The sequence below is a fragment of the Toxorhynchites rutilus genome, chromosome 3 (genome assembly GCF_029784135.1).
Source record: "Toxorhynchites rutilus septentrionalis strain SRP chromosome 3, ASM2978413v1, whole genome shotgun sequence".
Classification (NCBI taxonomy): domain Eukaryota; kingdom Metazoa; phylum Arthropoda; class Insecta; order Diptera; family Culicidae; genus Toxorhynchites; species Toxorhynchites rutilus.
The window spans coordinates 265,687,032-265,709,795 of NC_073746.1; the positions used below are offsets into that span (position 1 = coordinate 265,687,032).

At 40.5% G+C, this 22,764-nt stretch overlaps 2 protein-coding genes across 2 annotated transcripts in view; both read right to left on the reverse strand.

Moving 5' to 3' along the window:
* LOC129777414 (uncharacterized) overlaps positions 1–22,764 on the reverse strand; it is a 116,065-nt gene that overhangs the window by 65,574 nt on the left and 27,727 nt on the right. The window lies entirely within an intron of this gene.
* Positions 6,553–7,542, reverse strand: LOC129774195 (uncharacterized). Its single transcript, XM_055777900.1, has one exon. The coding sequence runs from the start codon at positions 7,540–7,542 to the stop codon at positions 6,553–6,555; it is 990 nt and encodes a 329-aa protein (XP_055633875.1).

Sequence of the window (22,764 nt, forward strand, 5' to 3'; positions counted from 1 at the left end):
TCATCTCAAAATATATCACATATTTCAAAGAGGGTCCCAATCCCTCAAAAAACGGAGTTGCAATCGCAATCAAAGATGGCACTCCACATGATCTTCTTCCCATTACCACTGATCTTCAGGCAGTGGTAGTGCGCATTAAACACCCCTTTCCAATCACCGTCGTTAGCATCTACATCACTTATGATTCCGATCCGAACACTCTACGCGGCCAACTGGACCATCTGTTCGCCCAACTTCCCGCCCCAATCATGCTTATGGGTGATTTCAACGCCCACTCATACGCCTGGGGAGGTGCATACCTCGATCGAAAAGGATCCATCATTGAGGATTTCATATCCGACCATTCTCTTCTCCTTCTTAACAACGGCCAACACACCAGAATCCATTATTCTGGTACTACTTCAGCCATCGATCTCACTATAGTATCAGACAAACTATCTTCAAAACTTTCTTGGAACATCCACGATGATACTTGCGGAAGCGATCATTTTCCAATCTTCACTTCCTTCGGCCAAACTTCTCCAGAGTTTTCAACAAGGCCAAGATGGAAATTTGAATACGCTGACTGGGCTGGCTATCAGTTTGACATTGAAAACCGCCTCTCCGCTAAACGAGATTGGACAGCCGAGGAATTCTCCAAAGTTGTCCTAGAAGTTGCAATGGTGCACATCCCCAGAACCAGTGGCATCCCTGGCAGGAAATGTGTCCCATGGTGGTCGCCTGAGCTGAAGGCAGCGATCAAAGGTCGACGTAAGGCCCTACGCAAATTAAGAAAGGCCCATCCGGACAGCCCACTGAGACCCACTCTGCTTGCAGAGTTCCAAAGGGCTCGCAAAGAAGCTAAGACTGCTATCAACACAGCCAAGCACAACAGTTGGGTTAAATTCGTCAGCGAAATTAATCCCAACGCGTCAACAAAGGAGTTATGGAGTAAGATTGGCAGGCTTCATGGAAAGAAAAGAAGCAAAGAATATAATCTTCTAATTAACGGTCAATACACCAATGACCGGAAAATCATCGCCGAGGCGTTTGGAGATTTCTTTGCTTCCGCCTCCTCCAATCAAAACTACGACCAAACCTTTCTAACCCACAAAACGGAATGCGAAAGAATTCCCATCGATTTTCATACCGATGTGGAATTTGACTTCAACAAAAACCTCTCCCTCAAAGAGCTCGATTGGGTACTGAACAAAGTCAAACAAGGATCCACAGGACCTGATGACATCAGCTACCCTATGCTTAAGAATCTACCCCATCTCGGGAAAAAAGCACTTCTGAAGCTCCTCAACAAAGTCTGGGACAGTGGAACCCTCCCCAGTTGCTGGAAAGAGGGTTTAATGATCTGTATCCCGAAACCAGACATGAACAATCATCTTCTTGACAATTTCCGCCCCATAACTCTAATAAGTTGTGTTGGGAAAGTCTTGGAAAAAATGATCAATCGACGCTTAACGACTTTTCTAGAGTCAAATAAGCTGATTGATCCCAGACAATTCGCATTCCGTGCGGGAAAAGGTACAGAAGATTGCCTGGTAGCAATCGAAAAAATCCAAGACGACGCAACTGAAAAATTACACCACATTGATATTGTTTCCCTGGATTTATCCAAGGCCTTCGATCGGGCATGGAGGTACCCAGTGCTGAAAAGCCTTTTCGACTGGGGGATTCGTGGGAGATTAGGTCTCTTCGTTAAAAGTTTTCTAGAAAACCGGTCTTTCAAAACCGTTATTAACAACCACCAATCTTCTCTAAAGATCCCAGAAAACGGCTTCCCACAAGGCTCAGCACTTTCACCAACCCTCTTCAACATTGCCATGCAATCTCTATTCGAGATTATCCCGGACCATATAAAGGTCATAGTCTATGCAGATGACATCACTCTTATCTCTACGAGCTGCTTCGGCTTAATTCAGAGAAAGAGGCTTCAAAAAACCTTAGACTCCATCCAAAACTGGGCTCTAAAAACAGGTTTCAAACTTTCCCCGGAGAAATCCAAACACATACATATCGGAAAAGCTCTCAGAAGGAGAACCTATCTTCAGCTCAACAAAATCCCGATCCCTACAATGAGGACATTGAAAATACTAGGGGTTACTTTCGACAAGAAACTCAACTTCCTATCACATTCCCAAAAGACCAAAATAGCCACCAGAAAGAAATTGAACATCATCAAGGCTATCGCAGGCAACCTAGCCTCTGGCCATAGAAAGACGCTGCTAAATGTTGTAAATGTTTGGTTGGTCCCACAAATCCTTTACGGAATAGGCACCTTCAGCCGTGGAGGGGACAAGGTGTTAAACACCATTCAACCAATTTACAATAAAGCAATTAGGCTCGCAATTGGCGCTTTTCCCACCAGTCCTACTCTTGCTGTAATGGCAGAAAGTGGGCAACTTCCCTTCACCCACCTGGTAACAAAAGCCATCACCAATAAAGCCATCCGTCACTTGTCACTCCCCGAAAGCGACCACAATGTCCCATTAATACATAGAGCTAAAACATGGTTCAAAAATCTCACGAACAAAGATCTTCCCGATATATGTGAACGTTCATCTGCGACGGGAAGAAATTGGAACGTCAAACCGCCGAACATTAACCTTGAACTTCTCAAGACAGTTCGAGCGGGAGACCCTTCTCCAAAAGTCAAAGCCTGCTTCAATAACCTCGTTGCATCCAATTTTCAAATCAACCACCAGGTATACACAGATGGTTCAGTCAGTGCCGATGGAGTTGGATGTGGAATCTTTGAGAGTAGATACACTGGTAGCTTTTCTCTTCCACCGCAATGCTCCATCTTCAGTGCGGAAGCTTTCGCCCTTTTAATAGCTACCCAAGAATGCACCCATGAGTTTCTTCCTACCACAATATTCTCAGACTCAGCTAGCTGTCTCAACGATCTTCTAAGTGGAAACAGCAAACACCCATGGATTAAGCAAACAGAAGAGGCTGCTTCAAATAAAAACATCTCCTTCTGCTGGGTCCCTGGTCACTCAGGAATCCGCGGAAACACAGCCGCCGACATACTGGCCGGCAAGGGCAGCAAAATAGAACCCCCAGACATGCCCTGTCCTCCATCTGACATTGTCCGCTGGGTAAAACAGCAAGTCCGTGAAAGCTGGGACATAGGTTGGATAAACGGCCGTCCCACCCATCTTCTTCAAATTAAAAATTCCACTCTTCCTTGGGAGGACCGTCTCAATAGTAAGGAAAGGCAAGTCCTTACCCGTCTTCGAATTGGGCACACTAACTTCACCCACTCACACTTGTTCTGCAGAGCCGAAAAACCCCAATGTGCTTGCAACGAAGCTCCGGTTTCCGTTAGCCACCTTTTACTTGAATGTCAACATACCAAAGATGCTCGAGTCCGACACAACATAGGTCAGAGTCTCCGAGATATCCTCAGTAGAGACGAGACCCAAGAAACCAATTTAATTGCGTTTCTGAAAGAAACCGACTTCTTTGGTAAAATCTAAACCGAAATACTAAATACCTTGGAAATTGCTTATTAAAGTTCGCCACTTCACAGTCATGTATGCGTGTTTATGTGTGTATACACATGTATGTACGGGTCGGAAGGAAGGTATTCATACATGTATATACACGCATTCAATAATAATAAATAACAAATAATATAATATATAATTTCATACCCACATCTATCTTCTATCCATTACATTATACTTTAATCAACTTCCTATTCCTACTGCCACACTCACCAAGGAGGATAAATTCATTAAATAAACCTCTCCATTTTTCAGCTATACTATATACCATTAAATTCAAAACCACTATATTTTATTATCTATTCAAACTGTATTTCATTTCATTTCACCCCACCCCACACCCACTCCTCCCCTCTTTCCTTCCCATACCACTCCCACCCCCTCCCAATCCACTAATCCCACCCAAATCCTTTCCTCTCCTTTCCTTCCTATCCTCCTGAGAAGGGCCGTTTTGTTTTTTGGCTTTGGAACACGCCTATCGCTGGGTCACTTGTGCTTCGTTAATGCTTTGGTCCTCGGATCAGTAAATTTTTACTTTTCTTTACAGCATATATTAAATATCTTATGAAGCATAGGATCCCTTCCTACCTTCTTCTTTAACCGAGGGTCGAGCGGACAGATCTGATGAGTGATTTTTTTGGTTTCCCTTTCGCCAGTCCCCTCTGGGCTGGTTTTGTGGCTCTTCACTGGACTAGAGGCGAATGAACTGCAAAGTTTAAAGCCTCTTAAAAACAAAGAAAGAAGAAGAAGAAAAATACATTCATTACGATTTGTTCGCTCGTTGGATTCACATACAGACTAAAAAGGGTCCTTTTCAGGATCACAAAAAGTCTAAAGAGTTTATTGTTTTGTTATCACTCGATATCCCCATCTTGTTCGGCTAAACCTTCCTGTTTAGCGATTTGTTGTCACTCGCCACAGTTTTCACAGTTGGAAAATTTCTTCCCATCCAGCTTGTGACATATTTTACAGTAAATTACATTCAATGACACGTCGCATTACCACTACTCAGTGTCGGATTGGAGGTAATTTTAACCTGTAATTGAACATTTGCGATGACAGTGGTACAGTGTCGACTTTCAATGTGGGATCATAATTTGGATCTCTATGTTTACAAAAATGTCCAACTAAATAAGTCACATTACATGTCCGTCCAATTAGCTAAATGTCGAACTAATTGTAGATTACTGTACTTTCAATCTCGAAACAATTTAAGAATTGGTGAAAATTGAATAATCAGGAAAGTCCCCAACTATCAATAAGCTCAGAACAACTGCCAAATTCACATACTCATCAAATACTGGCAAACAAATTATGAAAACATCAATTTGTGTTTTATTATTATTTTGGATAATGTTTTAGAAAGCATTGAACTTTATTTCCTAAACTCTTTTGTGGAAGGTTTAATGGCCCTGAAAAGCGCCTTGTTTTATGGAATGGTTCCAATTTAGAAAACTTAGTACTCGTGGTTTTGAAAAAAACCATTTCGAACGCCCTCGATGCCGCCTTGTTCTGGATTTGCCACCAAAGCAGTTTGTATAAACAAACTTTTTTCTTCTGCTACCTGATGCCGTTTTGCGATTGCGTTTGCCACTCGCCACTCGCTGCAACTGCCTGTTGTCTTGATGTCCACCGAACCGAATGTGTTCTGTTCCGAATGCAGGTTTTCTTATCGTCGCGAGCAGCTTTGCCAGCTAACTCGATCACTTCGGCGGCCGAAGCTATATAACGCCGGCTAGGTGGACTGGTACACTGGTACTAACGCGCTCGGCCTAGCTACCCTTGCGGGGAACTCCAGATCAACACGAGCGGGAACTCCAGATCAAGGTTCGAGCGGGATTTTGCCTTTCCCTTCACTTTTCCTCCTTTGCCATATCCAACCATGGCTGCTTGTGTTGGTTTGTTGATGTGAGGTGATGCGAAACGATGTGGTGTACGGTTCGGATGAGAATGATCGTTACGGCAGCGGAGCGGGGATTTTTAAGCTGACTGGCTGGCTCGAGAATTACGCATGTGTGAGACTGCGACCAATGTTTCCCTCATTTTTTTCTTTTTCCTTTCCAATCGTGCTTCATTCTATTTCGCTGCTGCTCTGGTTGCCCGTTTTGGTCGGTACGATTTGAGGAGCACAAAATGGACCAATCAAAAATGGGCACATAGTGTATTTGGACAATGGTTGATATTTCACAATTATTCAATTATTTATCTCAAGAAAAATGAAATGTTATTCGTTATGATAGATGCGTAGATATATTTCCTATCAATTGATGCAAAAACCTTTGCGATCTATTGAGAAATGCTCGAGTTATAAGCGTTCCAAATCTTGCATTTTTTCCTACTTGTTCAGTGCCTAGATTTCCATTTCACCCCCTATATCTTCCGGTTAGACGTAGTCCTACGTCAAAAATAGAACAAAAATGTATCCTTGAATTTTTGATACGATGTTGAAAAAAGTTGAAGTTGAAAATTTTACCTAAAAGAAAGCAAGTTTACCAGTACAACTTTCATTTGCTGGGATCGAAAATCAATTTTGAAAAACGATTGCTACACCTCTTGTTGAAACATTCCATTTTTCATCTAACACACAGTGTTAAAAAAACTGTTTCGTAGTTCGGGTTTTCCGTGAACTCGACTGGAAAATAGTATTTATTTAGCGTTTATCAAATACACAATTTTGGAGCACTTACAAATTAGTTTCTTTACTATTTGATCCAATTAGCTTTTCAGAAATATTGCAGTTATTAGGTTAAATAGCTGTGAACAAAGTTACCAAATAATTCATATTGAATTCATGAATATTCAATCAGCTGTACTTACAAATCAATATATATAATGAAATATAAACTCTAAGAACCTAATATTTAATGTTAAATTCACTTTTTATAATTCAAAGAACAATGGAGCTTTTCATTAGCTATTGATTCAGCGTTAGCACATCGTTTCTTTTCTTCGGATTATCTCATTTAGGTATATGTCACATGTCAGTTATCGTTGACAATCAACACAGCGCGTCGATTATTTTCGGCGCCGACTTGATGTGGACCCGGGCCTATCGTTCGCAATCCTTAACACCCCGACCCGTAATGCCTGATTTTGAAACGGCCTTACTACTCTGCAGGACGTCTAACAAAGCTACTTTGATTGCTGGTCTCTGGAACACTCCAGAGGAAGTTTGAATATCGACCTTCCTTACTTGCCCATCACACGCTGTATAAACTTTCACAATACGGCCCCGTAACCATCCGTTACGAACCGTTTCGTCTACGATGACCACCTGATCGTCAATTTGAAGCGGGCGAACATCGTTGAACCACTTGGTGCGACGAGCTATGGTTGGCAGGTAGCCTTGAATCCATCGCTTCCTGAACTGATTCAGAATTTGTTGCATCATCTTCCAATTTACTCTCAAGGAGATTACCTCATTTACAGGTATCCCTGATGAAGTGTTGGTACTACTCGAGCTCGCAAGTAGGATGTTGTTCGGGGTAATAGCTTCTTGGGTTGTATCTTCCAGCGGTACAAATGCCAGAGGATGGGAGTTGACTATCATTTCAGCTTCTGATAAAAGTGTCATTAACTCCTCATCGTTTATTTTTTGCTTATGGTGCAAAGATTTGAGCGCGTTTGTTGAGCGTACTTTCCGCTCCCACACACCGCCCATATGGGGAGCGGAAGGTGGATTGAAAATCCACTCAATTTCTGCATTGGTGAATGTGGTGGCTAATTGCTTATTAAGAACTTTTATCTCATCGGAAATCACGCGAGCAGCTCCCCGGAAATTGGTACCGTTATCGCTGAATATTTGTTGCGGTGCACCTCTCCGGGATATGAAACGGCGAATCGCCAGTCTACAGGATTCAGCAGATAACGTGTGCACTACTTCAACGTGTACAGCTCGTATGGTCAAGCACGTGAAAAGTGCCACCCATCGTTTCTCATTACTACGACGACGCTTCACGATCCGCCCAAAATAATCTAGACCAGTGAAGGTAAACGGGCGAACATAAGGTGTCACTCTAGGCTGTGGTAGAATAGCCATCTTCGGCTCGGTTGGTTTTGCTCGATAAATTTTACACCACATACATTGTTTCACAACCTCCTTTGCTACAGAACGAATTTTGGGTATGTGAAACCTTTGGCGCAACTCGTTGACGGCAGTATCAATATTAGCGTGACCATAACGTTGATGGTATTTGAGAATTAGTAGATTAATGGCGTGGTTCTTTCTAGGGAGTATCACCGGATTTTGAAATTCGAAAGAAAAATGGATAGAAGTCCCATTGATTTGACTACGCATACGCAGCACGCCTTCGTCGTCTAAATATGGTGACAGCTTTCCGATTGGACTACTTTTTTTCAACAACCTACGTTCGTAATCCGGAAGATCAGAATTTTTGCGCAGAATGGAGATCTCGGTAGAATATTCCGCATTCTGAATTACCCACCAAACGCTTGTTTCTGCCGCTGCATAATCGCTCTGTTGCAATACTGCAATCCGGTTTCCAGTCGCTACCCGATTTTTGGTTCGACAACGATGGACAAAGTGATGCAAGTAGCTTAGATTTTTTACTAGATCCTCCCAGCGAGAAAACTTTGTACAGTCGATAGTTGAATCCCAAACCACCGCATGATGTTGAACAGCTTTGATTTCATGTTGTGGCTCCGAAAATTTAATCGGTTGACGTGGCCAATCAATGTCCGGTCGATGTAAAAATGCTGGCCCCGTAAACCACGAGCTTTCAGGGCTGAAACAAGGGCCAGGTCCCCACTTGGTACCCTTGTCAGCGATATTAAGGTTCGTTGGAACGTAGTGCCACTCATTAACGCTTGTTTCCGACTGAATTTCCGCGACCCGAAAGGCTACAAATTGCCGGTACGAGGATCTGCTCTCAACCATGCAACTACGGTCGTTGAGTCAGTCCACATGTAGCGTTTCTGGACTGGTATTGAGTGATTCTCCTGAATGCTTCTAAGGAGTCTCACTCCAATCACTCCAGCACTTAATTCGTTGCGTGGGACAGATTGAGGTTTCAAAGGAGTAACCTTCGTCTTTGCCGCTACTAGAGCGCAACGAGGGGAACCATTTTCGATTATCCTGAAGTAAGCAGCAGCACAGTAGGCCATTAAGCTGGCATCGACAAAAACATGAAGTTCGAGTGAGTCGTAACTGCCCTGAATATAATGCGGAAAATAGCATCTCGGGATTTGAACCTGCATCAGATTTGGAACTAGTCTCACCCAACGCTGCCATTCCTTCAAATCTTCCACTGTTATAGGGTCATCCCATTTTACGCCGGACCGCCACACGTTCTGAATTAGAATTTTCCCGTGCACGGTATAGGTGGCTACGATGCCTAGTGGGTCGAAATGGCTCATTACCACCCGAAACACTTGTCTTTTGGTGGGAACGATGTTTCCCGATAGGAGCGGAAGAAGGTCTTCCCGGAACTGTGTTTCAAATACGAACAAGTCGTCTTTAGGATGCCATGTCATCCCCAGCACTCGTTCGGCTATTGTAGATTTCTCCACTGAAAAACATTTCGCTGTTTCATCGATCGTGACCCCGACCCGTCGAAGAATCTCCTCGGAATTTGACTGCCAGTTCCTAATCCCGAAGCCGGCCTTATCGAAAATAAATCTTACCTCCTCTACTATCTGTACAGTTTCATCTACGGTGTCTCTACTAATCAAGAAATCATCGACATAAGTATTGTTGATAATCGCTGATGCCGCTTCCGGGTGTGTTCTCTCATATTCCTTGGCATTAGTGTTTTTAATATGCTGCGCCAAACATGGGGAACATGACGCCCCGAAGATGACAACGTCCATGGCGTAAACTGTAGGCGATTGTTCAGGATCGGATCGAAACAGGAATCTTTGTGCTTGTCAATCACTTTGTTTTACCAGCAACTGGTGAAACATTTGGCAAACATCGCCTACTGCAACAAATTGTCGTTGCCGAAATCCGCAGATTACCTTCAGCAGTGGAGTCAAGAGATCTGGACCCACGAGTAACATCGAATTGAGCGATATGTCTCCTACACGTGCCGCTGCGTCCCATACAAGGCGAAATTTCTCGGGTTTACGATGATTCTGTATAATTCCCAAGGGAAGATACCAGACGCGGCGTGGATCTGAATTTTGAAGCTCGTCTTCGTTAGCTATGTGTGCATATCCGCGCTCCAGATATTCCTCAATTTGGTCTATCACTTTCGATTTCAGCACTAGATTCTTGGCAAATTTTTTCTCCAAGCAAACTAAGCGCCTTTCAGCCATTCTGTAGCTGCAGGGGAACTCAAAGTTATCACTCTTCCACAGAAGACCACATTCAAATCTTCCGGATTTAGTCCGCCTGGTATTCTCCGCTAAGATCTGCCTGGCTCGTTGATCTTCGGATGACTCTAAAAGTGGCAAAGAATTTACCCCCATAGTTTCTACGGCAAAGTAGCTGTTGACGAGATCGTGAAGCGCTTCATCCGCATCGCATTTACAAATATGAAACATTGCGTGATCGATATTCTTCGTGCCCAGTTGGCCACCTCCAAATATGGTCCACCCTAGCCGCGTTTTGGCTGCTATTGGTTCTCCGCTGTGTCTCTCTCGTTTGTCTAGAGTTAATTTCAGCGTTGCATTATCTAAGCCTATCAGAATCCGTGGCACTGCATTAGAAAAGTTTTAAATAGGAAGACCTTTTAGGTGTGGAAACTGCTTGGATAGTTCTCCGTAATCGAGACTTTGTTTCGGTAAGTCAAGACGAGGTACCGTTTGGACGCCTGAGGTGGCATAATCTGTTTTACATTTGACGCCAGAGATGCGTAGCTCCACTTGCTTGGATTTTGGCTCTTTTCTGGTTACGCTTCCTGTCCACTGAATACACAGCGAACTGATATTTCCGATTAAACCAAGCTCATCAGCAATTTCCTCTTCCATCAGCGTGACATTCGATCCGTCGTCCAGGAATGCAAAGGTTGAGACTGATTTCCCATTGCTGGACAGAACGACAGGAATCACCTTGAACAGCACGCCATATTGGCGAGAACAGTGAGCCGAAATAATTCCGGACGAACCAGCTTTTGGTACAGTGATAATCGGTTTGGCGATTACTGGGTGAAGCAATCGATGATGGGATTCTTCACAACCATCTATTTCGCATGATTGCTTCGATCTGCATGACCACTTTCCGTGGCTTCCCAGGCAACGTTGGCATAGTTTGCACTGATCAACCAAACGTCTTTTTTGATCCATATTGAAGCCAATAAATTTATCGCAGGTTCGAAGTTTGTGGTCGCTTCTATTGCACGCAGGACATGACTTAGTCAAGTATGTTTTGGATTTTACTTGATATTCCTTCTTCAAACTTGATGGCGGGATCCCATTCTTCTCCTCAACGGAGTGTGCATTAACAAAGCCACCTTTCTCCTTCTTGCCTCGCCGATTATCGTCTTGATGGTATTCAGTCGGCATTGAAACTTTGCATGCAGCACTTTTGATAGAGGTTATGTAATCACTAAATGCTTTTAGCGTAACTCGGCCTTCTTTCTGCTGGTGAAGTCCCCAATCCAGTCGAATACTTGGAGGTAGCTTCCCTACCAGCTCTGACAGCAACATTGGATTTGCAAGATGCTCACGCAAATTGGCACCTTCGACAAAGGTCACCAAATTTCTGACTTCTCTGCCAAAGTTTATAAGCGTATCGAGCTTGTTAACGTTGGGTGGAGGCGCATGTCGAAATTTCACAAGTAAACAATTGTTCTGGTCGACCGCATTCGTCGCGTAGTGTTGCAATTGTCGCGACCGCCTGGATGATCGTCCATTGTGATCGCTCGGATCAGCTTCGGTATCGAATGCTGCTACTAAAAGCAGATCGATTCGAAGGCCAATTAGATTCACTACCGTTGAAGGAGACCGATGCGACGCTCAGCTCAATCGCTGGCTGCACGGAATCACTTCGGTGCTGCTATAAGCAGACCGATACGACGCCCAATCCGATTCACTATCGCTGAGGGAGACCGATGCGACGCCCAGCCCAATTTCTGGTCGCACGGAATTACTCCGCTGCTGCTGCCGCTGCTAAAAGTAGACCGATGTGATGCCCAGCTCAACTGCTTGTTGCTCGGGTCGGTGCCAATCCTCGTTGTTGTTGCTGCTGCTAGCACTGCTAGGTGTTGCTCGTTCCACGTCCGTTGTAAGAATAATCGCAGCGCCGAAATGCACCCGCTTTTATAGCATGGCTTACCCGCGTTCCTTCTTCTGATTGGTCTGTTGTTCTCATGGCATGTTACTCATATATCTTCTTCTTATTATTATTCTTTTATTTTGTTTATTCAACCGCCAAATGACCTCTGAGGAATAAAGTGATACATTTTAAATTATCATTCTCTATACTCTACAGCAATGATCTCGGGAATTGCCGCTGGCAGTGTTAGTATGCTCTGAACCTTCTCCATGGCATTACCTACCAGGCTCTTTTGCAGCCTAGCCAGATTTTCGTCTGGTTGAATCCCACACATAGTCGTAGTAGACTCAAATGCGTTAATGAACATTGGCCACTCAAGAGGATCGCCTTAGAATTTGGGCAGCTCACGTGATACCACTTGACGTGCAGCCAATTGTTGTGCCGTTAATATTCCTTCACCGACGTGTGTATGGTAGAAACTCGAACTTCGTTCCGGCAGTGGATGCTGAGTGGCATGCCCTAAATTATGCTGGATGTGCGATGCGTAGGTTGCTGGTGCAGCTCCTGCACCCGTACTCGATTGCTGCGTGGCATAGGATAATACGACGGTTGGTAGAAACTCATCGGATAAGAAGAGTTATTCGGTTGTACAACTGGAATTTGGTTGGCCATTGGGAACTGCTGCATGAAACTCACATTTGCGTTCTGCGGCCACTGGGTAAAAAAGGATAAAGCTGGTTGTGATGAAACATTTTGGTTGAGTGTTGGCTTATAAAACTGTAGCTGTCTCCTTGTTTGCTGCGTATCGATTTCTTCCACTTGGAACTTGCCTTCATTATGGACTTGCATAGAAACGTGACTATCCACTGGATTCGTAACTAGTATCGCGGACTCCTTCGAACCTCACTGTGTTGTCGGTGGAAATTTTCCTTTTGTCTGACGAGGTGGATGTTGTTTCTGTTGACCCTGTTGTAAGGCGTTGTGAAGTGGTACTGAAAATTATTGCACAGACGGATGGATTACATCAGTACTTGTCGCCGTTTGCGGCAGAACGGTTGTTGCTATCGATACGACAGGCGCAACGATGGTTTGCAAATGACTTCTCGGTGGATGCATCACTGTGGCTTGGTCGACGCTGGATTGGGTAAATACAGGCTGAACGGCAACTTCCTGGACTACCGCTGGATGGTCGCGAGAAGGTAACTGCTGAACGGGTGGAAGATCACGCTTATCTGGAACCGCTAGCACCACGTTCCCGATTGATTCAACAGGAGTGGATGTTGACGCGCCAGGTTGTGGATCCACAGCTTTCACTGGTGTATCTAGAAATTGGTTGACTACGGTTCGTAGCTCGCTCCTGTAGCTACGTCGACTTCTGGCACTGTTTCGGCTTCTAAAACTCGAAGTACTTCCTCTGAGTTGCCTTTCTGTCTGAATTTCAGCTTCCAACTGATGCTTATCGTCTAAAAAAACTCGTTCTCGATCTGCTTGTTGTAGAAGAAGACGATCGTCGAGCGCCTTCGTTTCTTCGAGATGTTTCAGTCGCAAACGAGCACTAGAGCTTCCAGAGTGCACATATATCGCTGAACTACTAGTGCTATCGCATCGGCAAGAACAATGGCCGCAATACCATGGTTTGTCGCAAATAGAGGCTTGCACCCCTGCACAGGTGTAGTGAAACCAGGTTCCACACATATCACATGCAACCATATCCTCGGCATGGTCCGGCCGATTGCAGGTCTTGCAGTTACTGGGAGACTGCATCTCTGAACTGCTCATGACTGGCTGGAATCTTATTGGATGCCGTAATTTTCGAGAATGTTAAAAAAAACTGTTTCGTAGTTCGGGTTTTCGGTGAACTCGACTGGAAAATAGTATTTATTTAGCGTTTATCAAATAAACAATTTTGGAGCACTTACAAATTAGTTTCTTTACTATTTGATCCAATTAGCTTTTCAGAAATATTGCAGTTATTAGGTTAAAAAGCTGTGAACAAAGTTACCAAATAATTTATATTGAATCCATGAATATTCAATCAGCTGTACTTACAAATCAATATATATAATGAAATATAAACTCTAAGAACCCAATATTTAATGTTAAATTCACTTTTTATAATTCAAAGAACAATGGAGCTTTTCATTAGCAATTGATTCAGCGTTAGCACATCGTTTCTTTTTTTCGGATTATCTCATTTAGGTATATGTCACATGTCAGTTATCGTTGACAATCAATACAGTGCGTCGATTATTTTCGGCGCCGACTTGATGTGGACCCGATTCAAAGGGCCTATCGTTCGCAATCCTTAACACACAGAAACTTCTATAGATAATGTCTGAAATAACGAATAATTATCAATTGGTTCTCAAAATAATAGCCCGTATTTTTTATTTTTTCATTAGTATGATCATTTCCATTTTAGGGTGAGAATCGTTTCAAGATCATTTTCGATTTTCATTTTCCGACCCAAAACTATGAAAAAACTAGTTCAATCTAAATAATAAACGCAATGAACATAAATTCGAATGAAGAAATCTGGTTTTGAACACTTCAATTGATCATCAGTGAGTTTGGATTTTGCTACTTGAAGAGGAAAAAACGCGAAAATAAACCCTAATGGTTATCGGTTATGATATTTTCACCATTCATGATTTTTCATGTAATGTTCATGGTGTAATTTACTTCCATCTTCAGATAATACCATTAGAAATGTAAAAGCGACTTAGTCAAAGATATTTTATACAAACCAGTTTTTCAATGGTCCAAAGACCGCTTAAAATTTTACATGTCCATCTACTTCTGAGCCTTGATTTCTGAAAGTAGTAACGATTGGAATGATTTTTAAATCTTTCAAATGAATATTTGTAACAGTTCATGTTGCTTTATAAAAAACAACTTTCTGACAGCAGCTTCCATTACAGTGAACTTTCCAAGCCCCACGTTAAATGTCCTGTCAAAGTTAAGCCCAATGATGCATGTATGGTTCACGTTTTCAACCAGATAGTGAACAACCAAACCGTCGTACAATACGGAACGAAGGAGAATAAACAGCATTCTCACATCGACGCCAACGTCCGAAATCCCGGGAATGTTGTAGCTCTCTGTGGTACATTATACAGCACATTGTATTAACCAGAAGCGAACCGTACAGGAAAAGTACACCATGTTAAAAAGTATTCCTCAGTGATGATTGAATATGCTTCGCCCTGTTGGTATCCATAATCAATTGGCATCCCTCACAGAAGAAGAATATTCCCACGGACAATGCGGATTTATGAGAGCAGAAACGAAAACAATGTACAACCAATGGTCTGTAATGTATGCTGTTCCATACGATTTGACCCATTCAACAATTGTATTTTTTTCATGAGGTGAGCGTATTATAAATTCGTTATTCGAATAAATCTACCGCGGAACAAACCTATTGAAGACATGCTTTAAGTTGTTTTCACCGTACCTAATTTAGTGCTATTTTCGTTGTTACATTGTTTATGTCAAACCCCTCTTCAAATCATTCATAATCCTATAAATCGCTTAGACCTCAGGTAAACTCAACAAAGCAGGAAAGTTGTCTCAAAGTTTTCCGGTTTCAAAGTTTGTACAGCTGAAGCATTGACGAATTACCGTGTTTATCTTGAATCCTCCCGGCTCTTTGTTTTCTATCATTATTTATCGATAAACAACAGCACGCGGGTGATAAAATCAGCTCACCATCAGTCAGAATAATCACTTTTACTATGTGTGCCATCTGTTGACATGAGCACACATGTCGATGGACTCAATGATTGGAATGTTTCAATTATTGCAACCAGCCGGCGAAAAACTGCCAACATATGTAAGCATGTTGAACAGGAAATTCAGACTATCCATACACCGTAATTGAAGCAATCAATGCTGGTAGAAATGTTATCTGTTTGTATTGCGATTACATTATTTTGGTGCAGCATTTCGATATTTATAATTGGTGACAGCATGACAAAATATCAGTCAATGATTCCACCCAAATAAGGTGTATTTCAACATCACTTTTCAATGTACTTTCACACACTATACATCATTTTAGCTTGTTCCATTTTTAATCTACACGTTGAATAATTAAGGGATGCAATGTAGTATGGTGTTATTTTTAGCTCATACATGGTTCATAAAATCCCCTAAGCAAGCGCCTATTCAATTCTATAGCGAGCCACCCCTCATGAAATGAATAATTATGTTAATCCACATATGCTCCTACATACACGTGCTCTCCACACTTGTATCCTTTAAAAACCTTCCGCTTGCTAATCTCTCCCGTCATCATGTCATCATGTCATGAAGACAATCCTTCCTCTGGCTACAATTAGTCATCACTGCACAAAAATGAAATAGCATAATGGCGTAGCGTGTTGTTTACATGCTGGAAAACATACGGCGATTTTCCACTGACAATTCGAAATAATAAACTGTGTGAAAATCCCCTCCCGCAAGTGAACAAAAACTGTGTGTATGCAACTTTCACAACATTGTCATGAAGATTCTGCTTATATGTAACCATTCGAAAAACAGCGAATGTTTTGGATAAATGATTGCTACCAAATTGTGACGCCAGTGCAGTGGTCTTTATCATTAGTCAATGTTCCCGCAAGGCCCATCGCAATTTTCCGGCTCAGCTGTAATCATTTCGGCAGAATTTAATGTTGCCGCCGCGGAATTCCCCGAACCACAAGAGGAAGTAAAGTTACATGAACACAAAAGCCAATTAGAAATAATGGTAAAATGTAAACGATCTCGTCGAATTGACGTAGTGTCATAAAAGAGCCGTAGTACATAGCCGGGGTATAAATTTACAGCTGTACCTTGTATTTACTTGTACTTTTTATACTAGGATGCAAGGAAAACTTAGCATATATCAGTTTATGAGGTGTACATATGGTCGGGGTTCTGCCAGAACGAACCAAGCGTTAAAAACATTATTTTTAGATATTCAATTTGAAGTTTGGGCTCACACTAATTGACCGTGCCTAATCAACTCTATTATTTTATCGCTCACGTGTTACAAGCAGGATGTCTTCAAAGCACTGGAACTATGAATGTTTGTAAAATAACACATAAATATTCAAAAAAAAATTACTTTTAGTTTTTGTACGCATTCACTCAGTTCACTTTGGCAGAATGAAAATTAAAGAATATAGTTTTCAGTTCAGTGTGGTTGGATGTATTTTTGGTCTGAATCATTACTAAAATAATACTATTAAAATGGTTGAGAAAAACTTAAGATTCTTCGTCGCTGATCAGGTCGTAATCAATATCAACAATGTTTTGATAATCGGGAATCAGCATTATGAAGAATTCATAGTTTACAGGAGGTATATATTTCATCAGATGTTGAATGTCGTTGTACTTCGCACGAAAAATGCTGTCCCCATTTACATGTAAAAGTTCCATTTTGGTTTGAATCAAAAAGGTGAATCTCTTCCTCAAGTCTAACTCAAAGAATGGATCATCTGGGCCGTGGCTATACTTCAACATAAGTATTTCGGGCCTCGATTTCACCACAAAAATGAGTTTCATACTCAGGCAGTTCACATTGACTTTGCGCTTATCCTTTTTTCTATTGATAATTAACTTTTGTAACTCTTCAGTGGAGTAAAAATCGTCGCTTGTTATTTCAATGACAACAAACTTTTTCTTGTTTTGCTTACAAGATGAGACAACTTCTTCCACTGATCTGGAACGGAAACCCTCCTCCATTGAACAATTGAAACACGAGTTGATTTGGCAATAAATGCTGTTTGTGTTTCCCACGATGCTTTTTCGTAAAACTGTTTGACATCTGACAGACGTTGCTCAAAATACATTTTGTTATAACAATTTTTTGAACAACCACATACGTAATGGTAATCGTAAACTTCTTAGCCGCAACTACCGCCCTTAGTATGTTGATGTATGATTTGCCTGCATTTCTATTACGCTTACGTGGATTTTTCTCTGAAAATTGAGAATCAGCATGCTTACGTTTTTTGACACACGACGGCGAATCTAGGTTCTTCTGGTGAAAATCCGATATTTGTTCATTTGTTTCATTTCTTTCTTATTCAAATATGTTATGATCGAAGACAAAATTTAAAAAATGCTCAGCCAGAGTGAACTAGGTCTTAAAATGTCCCCTAGAGTATTATCTTAAATTTCTGTCCTCCATAACCAAGCCTTTCTCAATAACATCCTCCCTTTCATGCTGTGAGCCCACATTTTTATTAATTTCGGATTCAGAATTTTCAATAAAGTGAAGAAAAAAAATTATGTAGCTGCTGTACACGCAAAACCTCATTATCTTTGCAGCTAGATCGAACCAAGTTCATATTAACTATTAATATAATATTATCACACAACACATTAGTATTTTGGAACGGCTTAAAAATGATTTGGTGTCCGTTTCTCACGATTCAACTAAAGAACAGAGCAACGGGTTTGAACAGTCAGTATCAGGATTGAAGTGTCTCAGCCCTCAGGTGTATATGTCAAGAAAGAGATTATATACTGCGAATATAGATCGCGCACAGAAAAATGATTTTCGGGGAACGTGAGTGTTCGAAATTATTTAAATCAGAAAAGCAGTTGTGGGCGGAATGAAGTTTGCCGCGTCAGCTAGTAGGATATGTATTGACTTACTTTTGCTATTTTTGACAAAATAACATCTTAATAAATGAAAATAAATTAAATTAAAAATGTATTATACTTGGTTCGTTAAGGCTGAACGCTATTTTGAAAAATGCAAATCAGTTCTCTCCTCCACCTCCGATTTTACACTTCAGGGCAGCCCTCTGACTATCTTAATTACCAAATCCAAACGACAACTGTTCCCAAGAGCTGTCCGAAACAAAGAAATCTGACAAAGACTATCCGAAAAACTGCCTTTTTGAAGAATGTTATTAGCTTATGTTTCGACTTTCAGTTCGCAATTTTTTTCATATGTGCGTTATCTTGTTAATTTGTCATTTCATCGTGAGTAGAGTGATTAACGCCTGAGAATTGTGCAAGTTTTTCAACGAGGGACTACGTCTTTTAGTTTAATGTTCCCAATTATCGAAGCTAAGCAATCGAGGCGCCCCGAGTCGTTGAGGTGAAGCAATTCGAGTCGGCCACCGACCCGCCGTTAGAAGCGGCGATCTCTCACAAGCAAACCTGTGTTCCGCTGATTACTCGGTTAGTTTGAAACATAGGATCCTTTAGTAAGGTCCGACCGAGCTTTAGCGTGTGCCAGACGGCATACGTTTGCCTGGTGCATTGCGTTTGCCCGTTTTATTTTTGTTTTGAAATTTATCGTTATAAGAATATATCGTGCATTCAAAACTATTACATGTTACAATGTTGCTATTATTTGCGAACTTTGCGATCAATGTTTTGAGATCCGATTACGGAATTTGATTTTGAGATCATAGTATGAAGGTGACTTCGAAACCTGAACATGAAAACAGTAATTGCAATCGGCTCCTGGAACCAACATCGGTATTTTAAATTTAATTTCGAAATTTGAAAACGTAAGTCCTAAGTCTGGATCTGGAATCCTGAACAAGCTATCGCTGCGTTCCAACAGTTTAAAAGGGTAACGCATCTGTAGGAAAACACTAATACAAAATTTGAACTCAATACCCAAACACCCAAAATAAACATTTAGCACATTTTTTGATATCCTCAGCGCTATTCACCCATACTGGTACAGCATTTACTCAAGCGAGCAACTCGCCGCTGTGTTAATATATATATATATATATATATATATATATATATATATATATATATATATATATATATATATATATATATATATATATTAACACAGCAACTCGCCGCTGTGTTAATATATATATATATATATATATATATATATATATATATATATATATATATATATATATATATATATATATATATATATATATATATATATATATATATATATATATATATAACGATTTTTTTCAAAATGGTTTATGTTTTGTCCACCTCTGATCATGGTTTGTCCGAAAAATGATCTGGGTTGTCCAGTTGTAGAAATTACCATTTTTGAATGAAAAAATCGAATTTTCAAGTAAATGTTGCACTTCTCATAGCTTGAGTTTACTGTGATCATATTGATTCATTAATAATTTAGACTTTCTTCATAATATTTCCTTCTCTTGAGCATTTGAATGGTGAACAGCATTCACAGAGAAACTTTATTGCTGCTTCGCGCGATGGACAACAAAACAAAACAAATGTTATAATCCGGAAAAGGTCTGAATACGTACCAAATAATCATTTGGTGGTTAACTAAAAATTAGCTCAAAAAAGAGGCGTATTGACACCAATAGAATGTGTATTTTATAAACCTTTAAAACATTTCTATCCTATAAAACTACTGAAAATCATGAAGAAGGCAATCGTAAAAGGATTTGATAGATTGTGGAGACGCGTTATTTTTATTTATTGGGAGCAGGGTTGCCACATTTTATCTGTAAAATTTTCTTAAAAAATCTGTATATTCTTAGTAAAAAAAAAATCTGTATCGACAAATTAAGGGGAAAAAATGAAAATAAAGGTTTTTTTTTATTTTGAATGTATTTTTTCTTATTTATGGGTTGTTGAAGTCGTATCAATGCAACCAAATAAATCATACAAAGGTTTATTCTTCTGAATTATATTATGCTTCTACATGGTTTTGTTGAAGTTTGCCTTCAATTTTTTTGAAATTTCATCTTTGAAACTCCTCCTTGAGCCAATACATAGTTTTTCGCTTTCAAATAGAGTCTGTAACTGTGGGGGCCAACCGATTCCCGGAATTTGTTTTGTTGGCATTGTAAAGCGAAAGTATTCGCTCAACACACGCTGATGAATTTTATCAAAAAGGGTCTTACAAACGACATTAGCAATGGATACAAAAAATTCTCATCACGCCATTTCACATCCAACAGCCGGGACCAAGTTATATCTAAGTCACTAAATGTTTGCTCCATAAGATTCGAATGAATCTTATGGAGCTGAATTCGTTATCCAAGCCTTGTCTATTACCTGCTTCATCGAATTGAGGTATTAGCGTATCAAATCAATAAGGTTTGGTAGTTTGACGAAAATTTATGGGTTTTCAAGGTCGCAGTTTTGATAACCGAATCGCTGAAATCAAATCGCTTTGAAATCTGTTTCACGAGTTCAATATAAAAGTCACAAAAAATCGAATTGAAGCTCAGCTTCCGTGCTGAATCCAATACTTTTTCAGATTTTTCTTCTCGATACCAACGTAAACATCTTCAGGCTTCTTCAGAAAGTCTTCAAAATTTTTCACATCAAGGTCCACATCAGCGAATCGTTTCACGTAGCGCTCTCAAAAAATAAGTTACCCAACATGATCAACAATAACATACTTTTCTCATTATAAAGTTCGCAAAATTGAGAACTTTCTGATAGAAAAGTGCAACTGACATTATTGATGAGCGGTAGAACAAAGATTAGGAACAGCATAATCGGTTTAGTCATAGGATCGTTTAAATGAGTGTGATGATGAATAATAAAAAAGACCTGTATTGTATTGTAGGCGTCTATAAATTCAATATTTAGAATTTAATTCAAAAAAATCTGGAAATTCTGTATTTTAACTGAAAATCTGAATTACAATTATGTTTCGCGGTCGTATTAAATTTTTGCATGGGTGTAGTACTGGTCGGAATTATTTTTCCTTGATACATGCAAGATTATGAAAAATAAACTTTTTTTTTAACTATGTATAAGTAAAGGGTCTTTCAGATTAAACGCAATCGAATAGCTTCTTATAAAATGTTTGTTTCGCTCCGTCGATGGTAACACTGCATTCCCCACTTCGGGACGATAATACCCGGCTACTCGTTTATTCTGATCGGATGGATCGGACATGACGCACCTTTATTAGTTGGTATCACAAATCTCTTATCATTAAGTTATCATAAAGACCAAACCGTGAATAGAATCAGGCTGGTAGATTGTAGTCCAGCTATGGGAAACCCTGGTAGATGAAGAATCTCTTTATAATTCTTAGTGCTAAATGAACAAATGGCATGATTACAGATCTCGGTGACCGATATTCATTATTATTGAAACACCACCAAAGTTACATATCATTTTGAAGCATTTTAATTTTTGATTTTGCACAAAAATAATCTCATGCCAGAATATTGTTTGAAATCCAAGTAACAATAGAAAGGAAAAAAAAACCAGCGGAGCGGTACGGCATTGCAAAAAAACGATTCGTGAGTAAATGTTTGCTGCATTCATTCGTACTCATTAATCAAAAATAGTGAGTTAACTCGGATTTTCGATGCTTGGTATTCTTACTTACTTCGTCACTTTGTATAATTGTGTATATCGAATCATCATCAGGAAAAATGCTCACGAATTTCCACCACTACATACAACCAATATGTGATCCATCTGTACAGGCAAGCTTTGCCCAAACGAAAAATGTCCTATCTGCCCGATTCCAAAAATGGATTGAGGCTTTAAGTTGGTGTTGTTAAGTGGGTTTACAGTATAGCAGCGATGTATGATAATTCCAACGGAATGTTTATAAATCCTTCGGAGATTCCATTTCGTTCCGGATAAATTTCCGCATCCTGAGTAATAATCAGGCTTGAAGGACCAATCTTGACTGGCTTCATCCGTGGCTGAGAATATGCATCTGGCGGAAATTCCTTCTTTCGCGGGTTTGATTCAATTTCTTGCGGCTAGCCGTAAGATATTATATCATTCGAGATTAACAATTGAAATTGTGGTTCGCAATATCTTCGTTATTCTAAGTGTAAGATCTTGTAAATCACAAAAATCTCGATCAATCGATTACTTTCGTTAGATCAATTGATGTTTCATATGGTATCCCGAGCTCCCAGTTCGTACAATCAAGGTTCCCGTGAGCTATTATTTATGTAACTGTTGAAATATAACATGCAAACCAATCCAGCTGTTGTTGAATGAATAAGAAATACTTTTGCATCGCTTCTCTTTTTGTGTTCTTCACACATCACTCCCCAACCGTGATTCACCCGCAGGGCAGCAAAGCAATCAAAATTTGATGTCGGCTGAAAAGCAGAGTCCTGTCTGTCT

Coding starts and splice junctions, on each gene's coding strand:
- LOC129774195 (XM_055777900.1), bottom strand. CDS start 7,542: ATGGCTATTCTACCACAGCCTAGAGTGACACCTTATGTTCGCCCGTTT.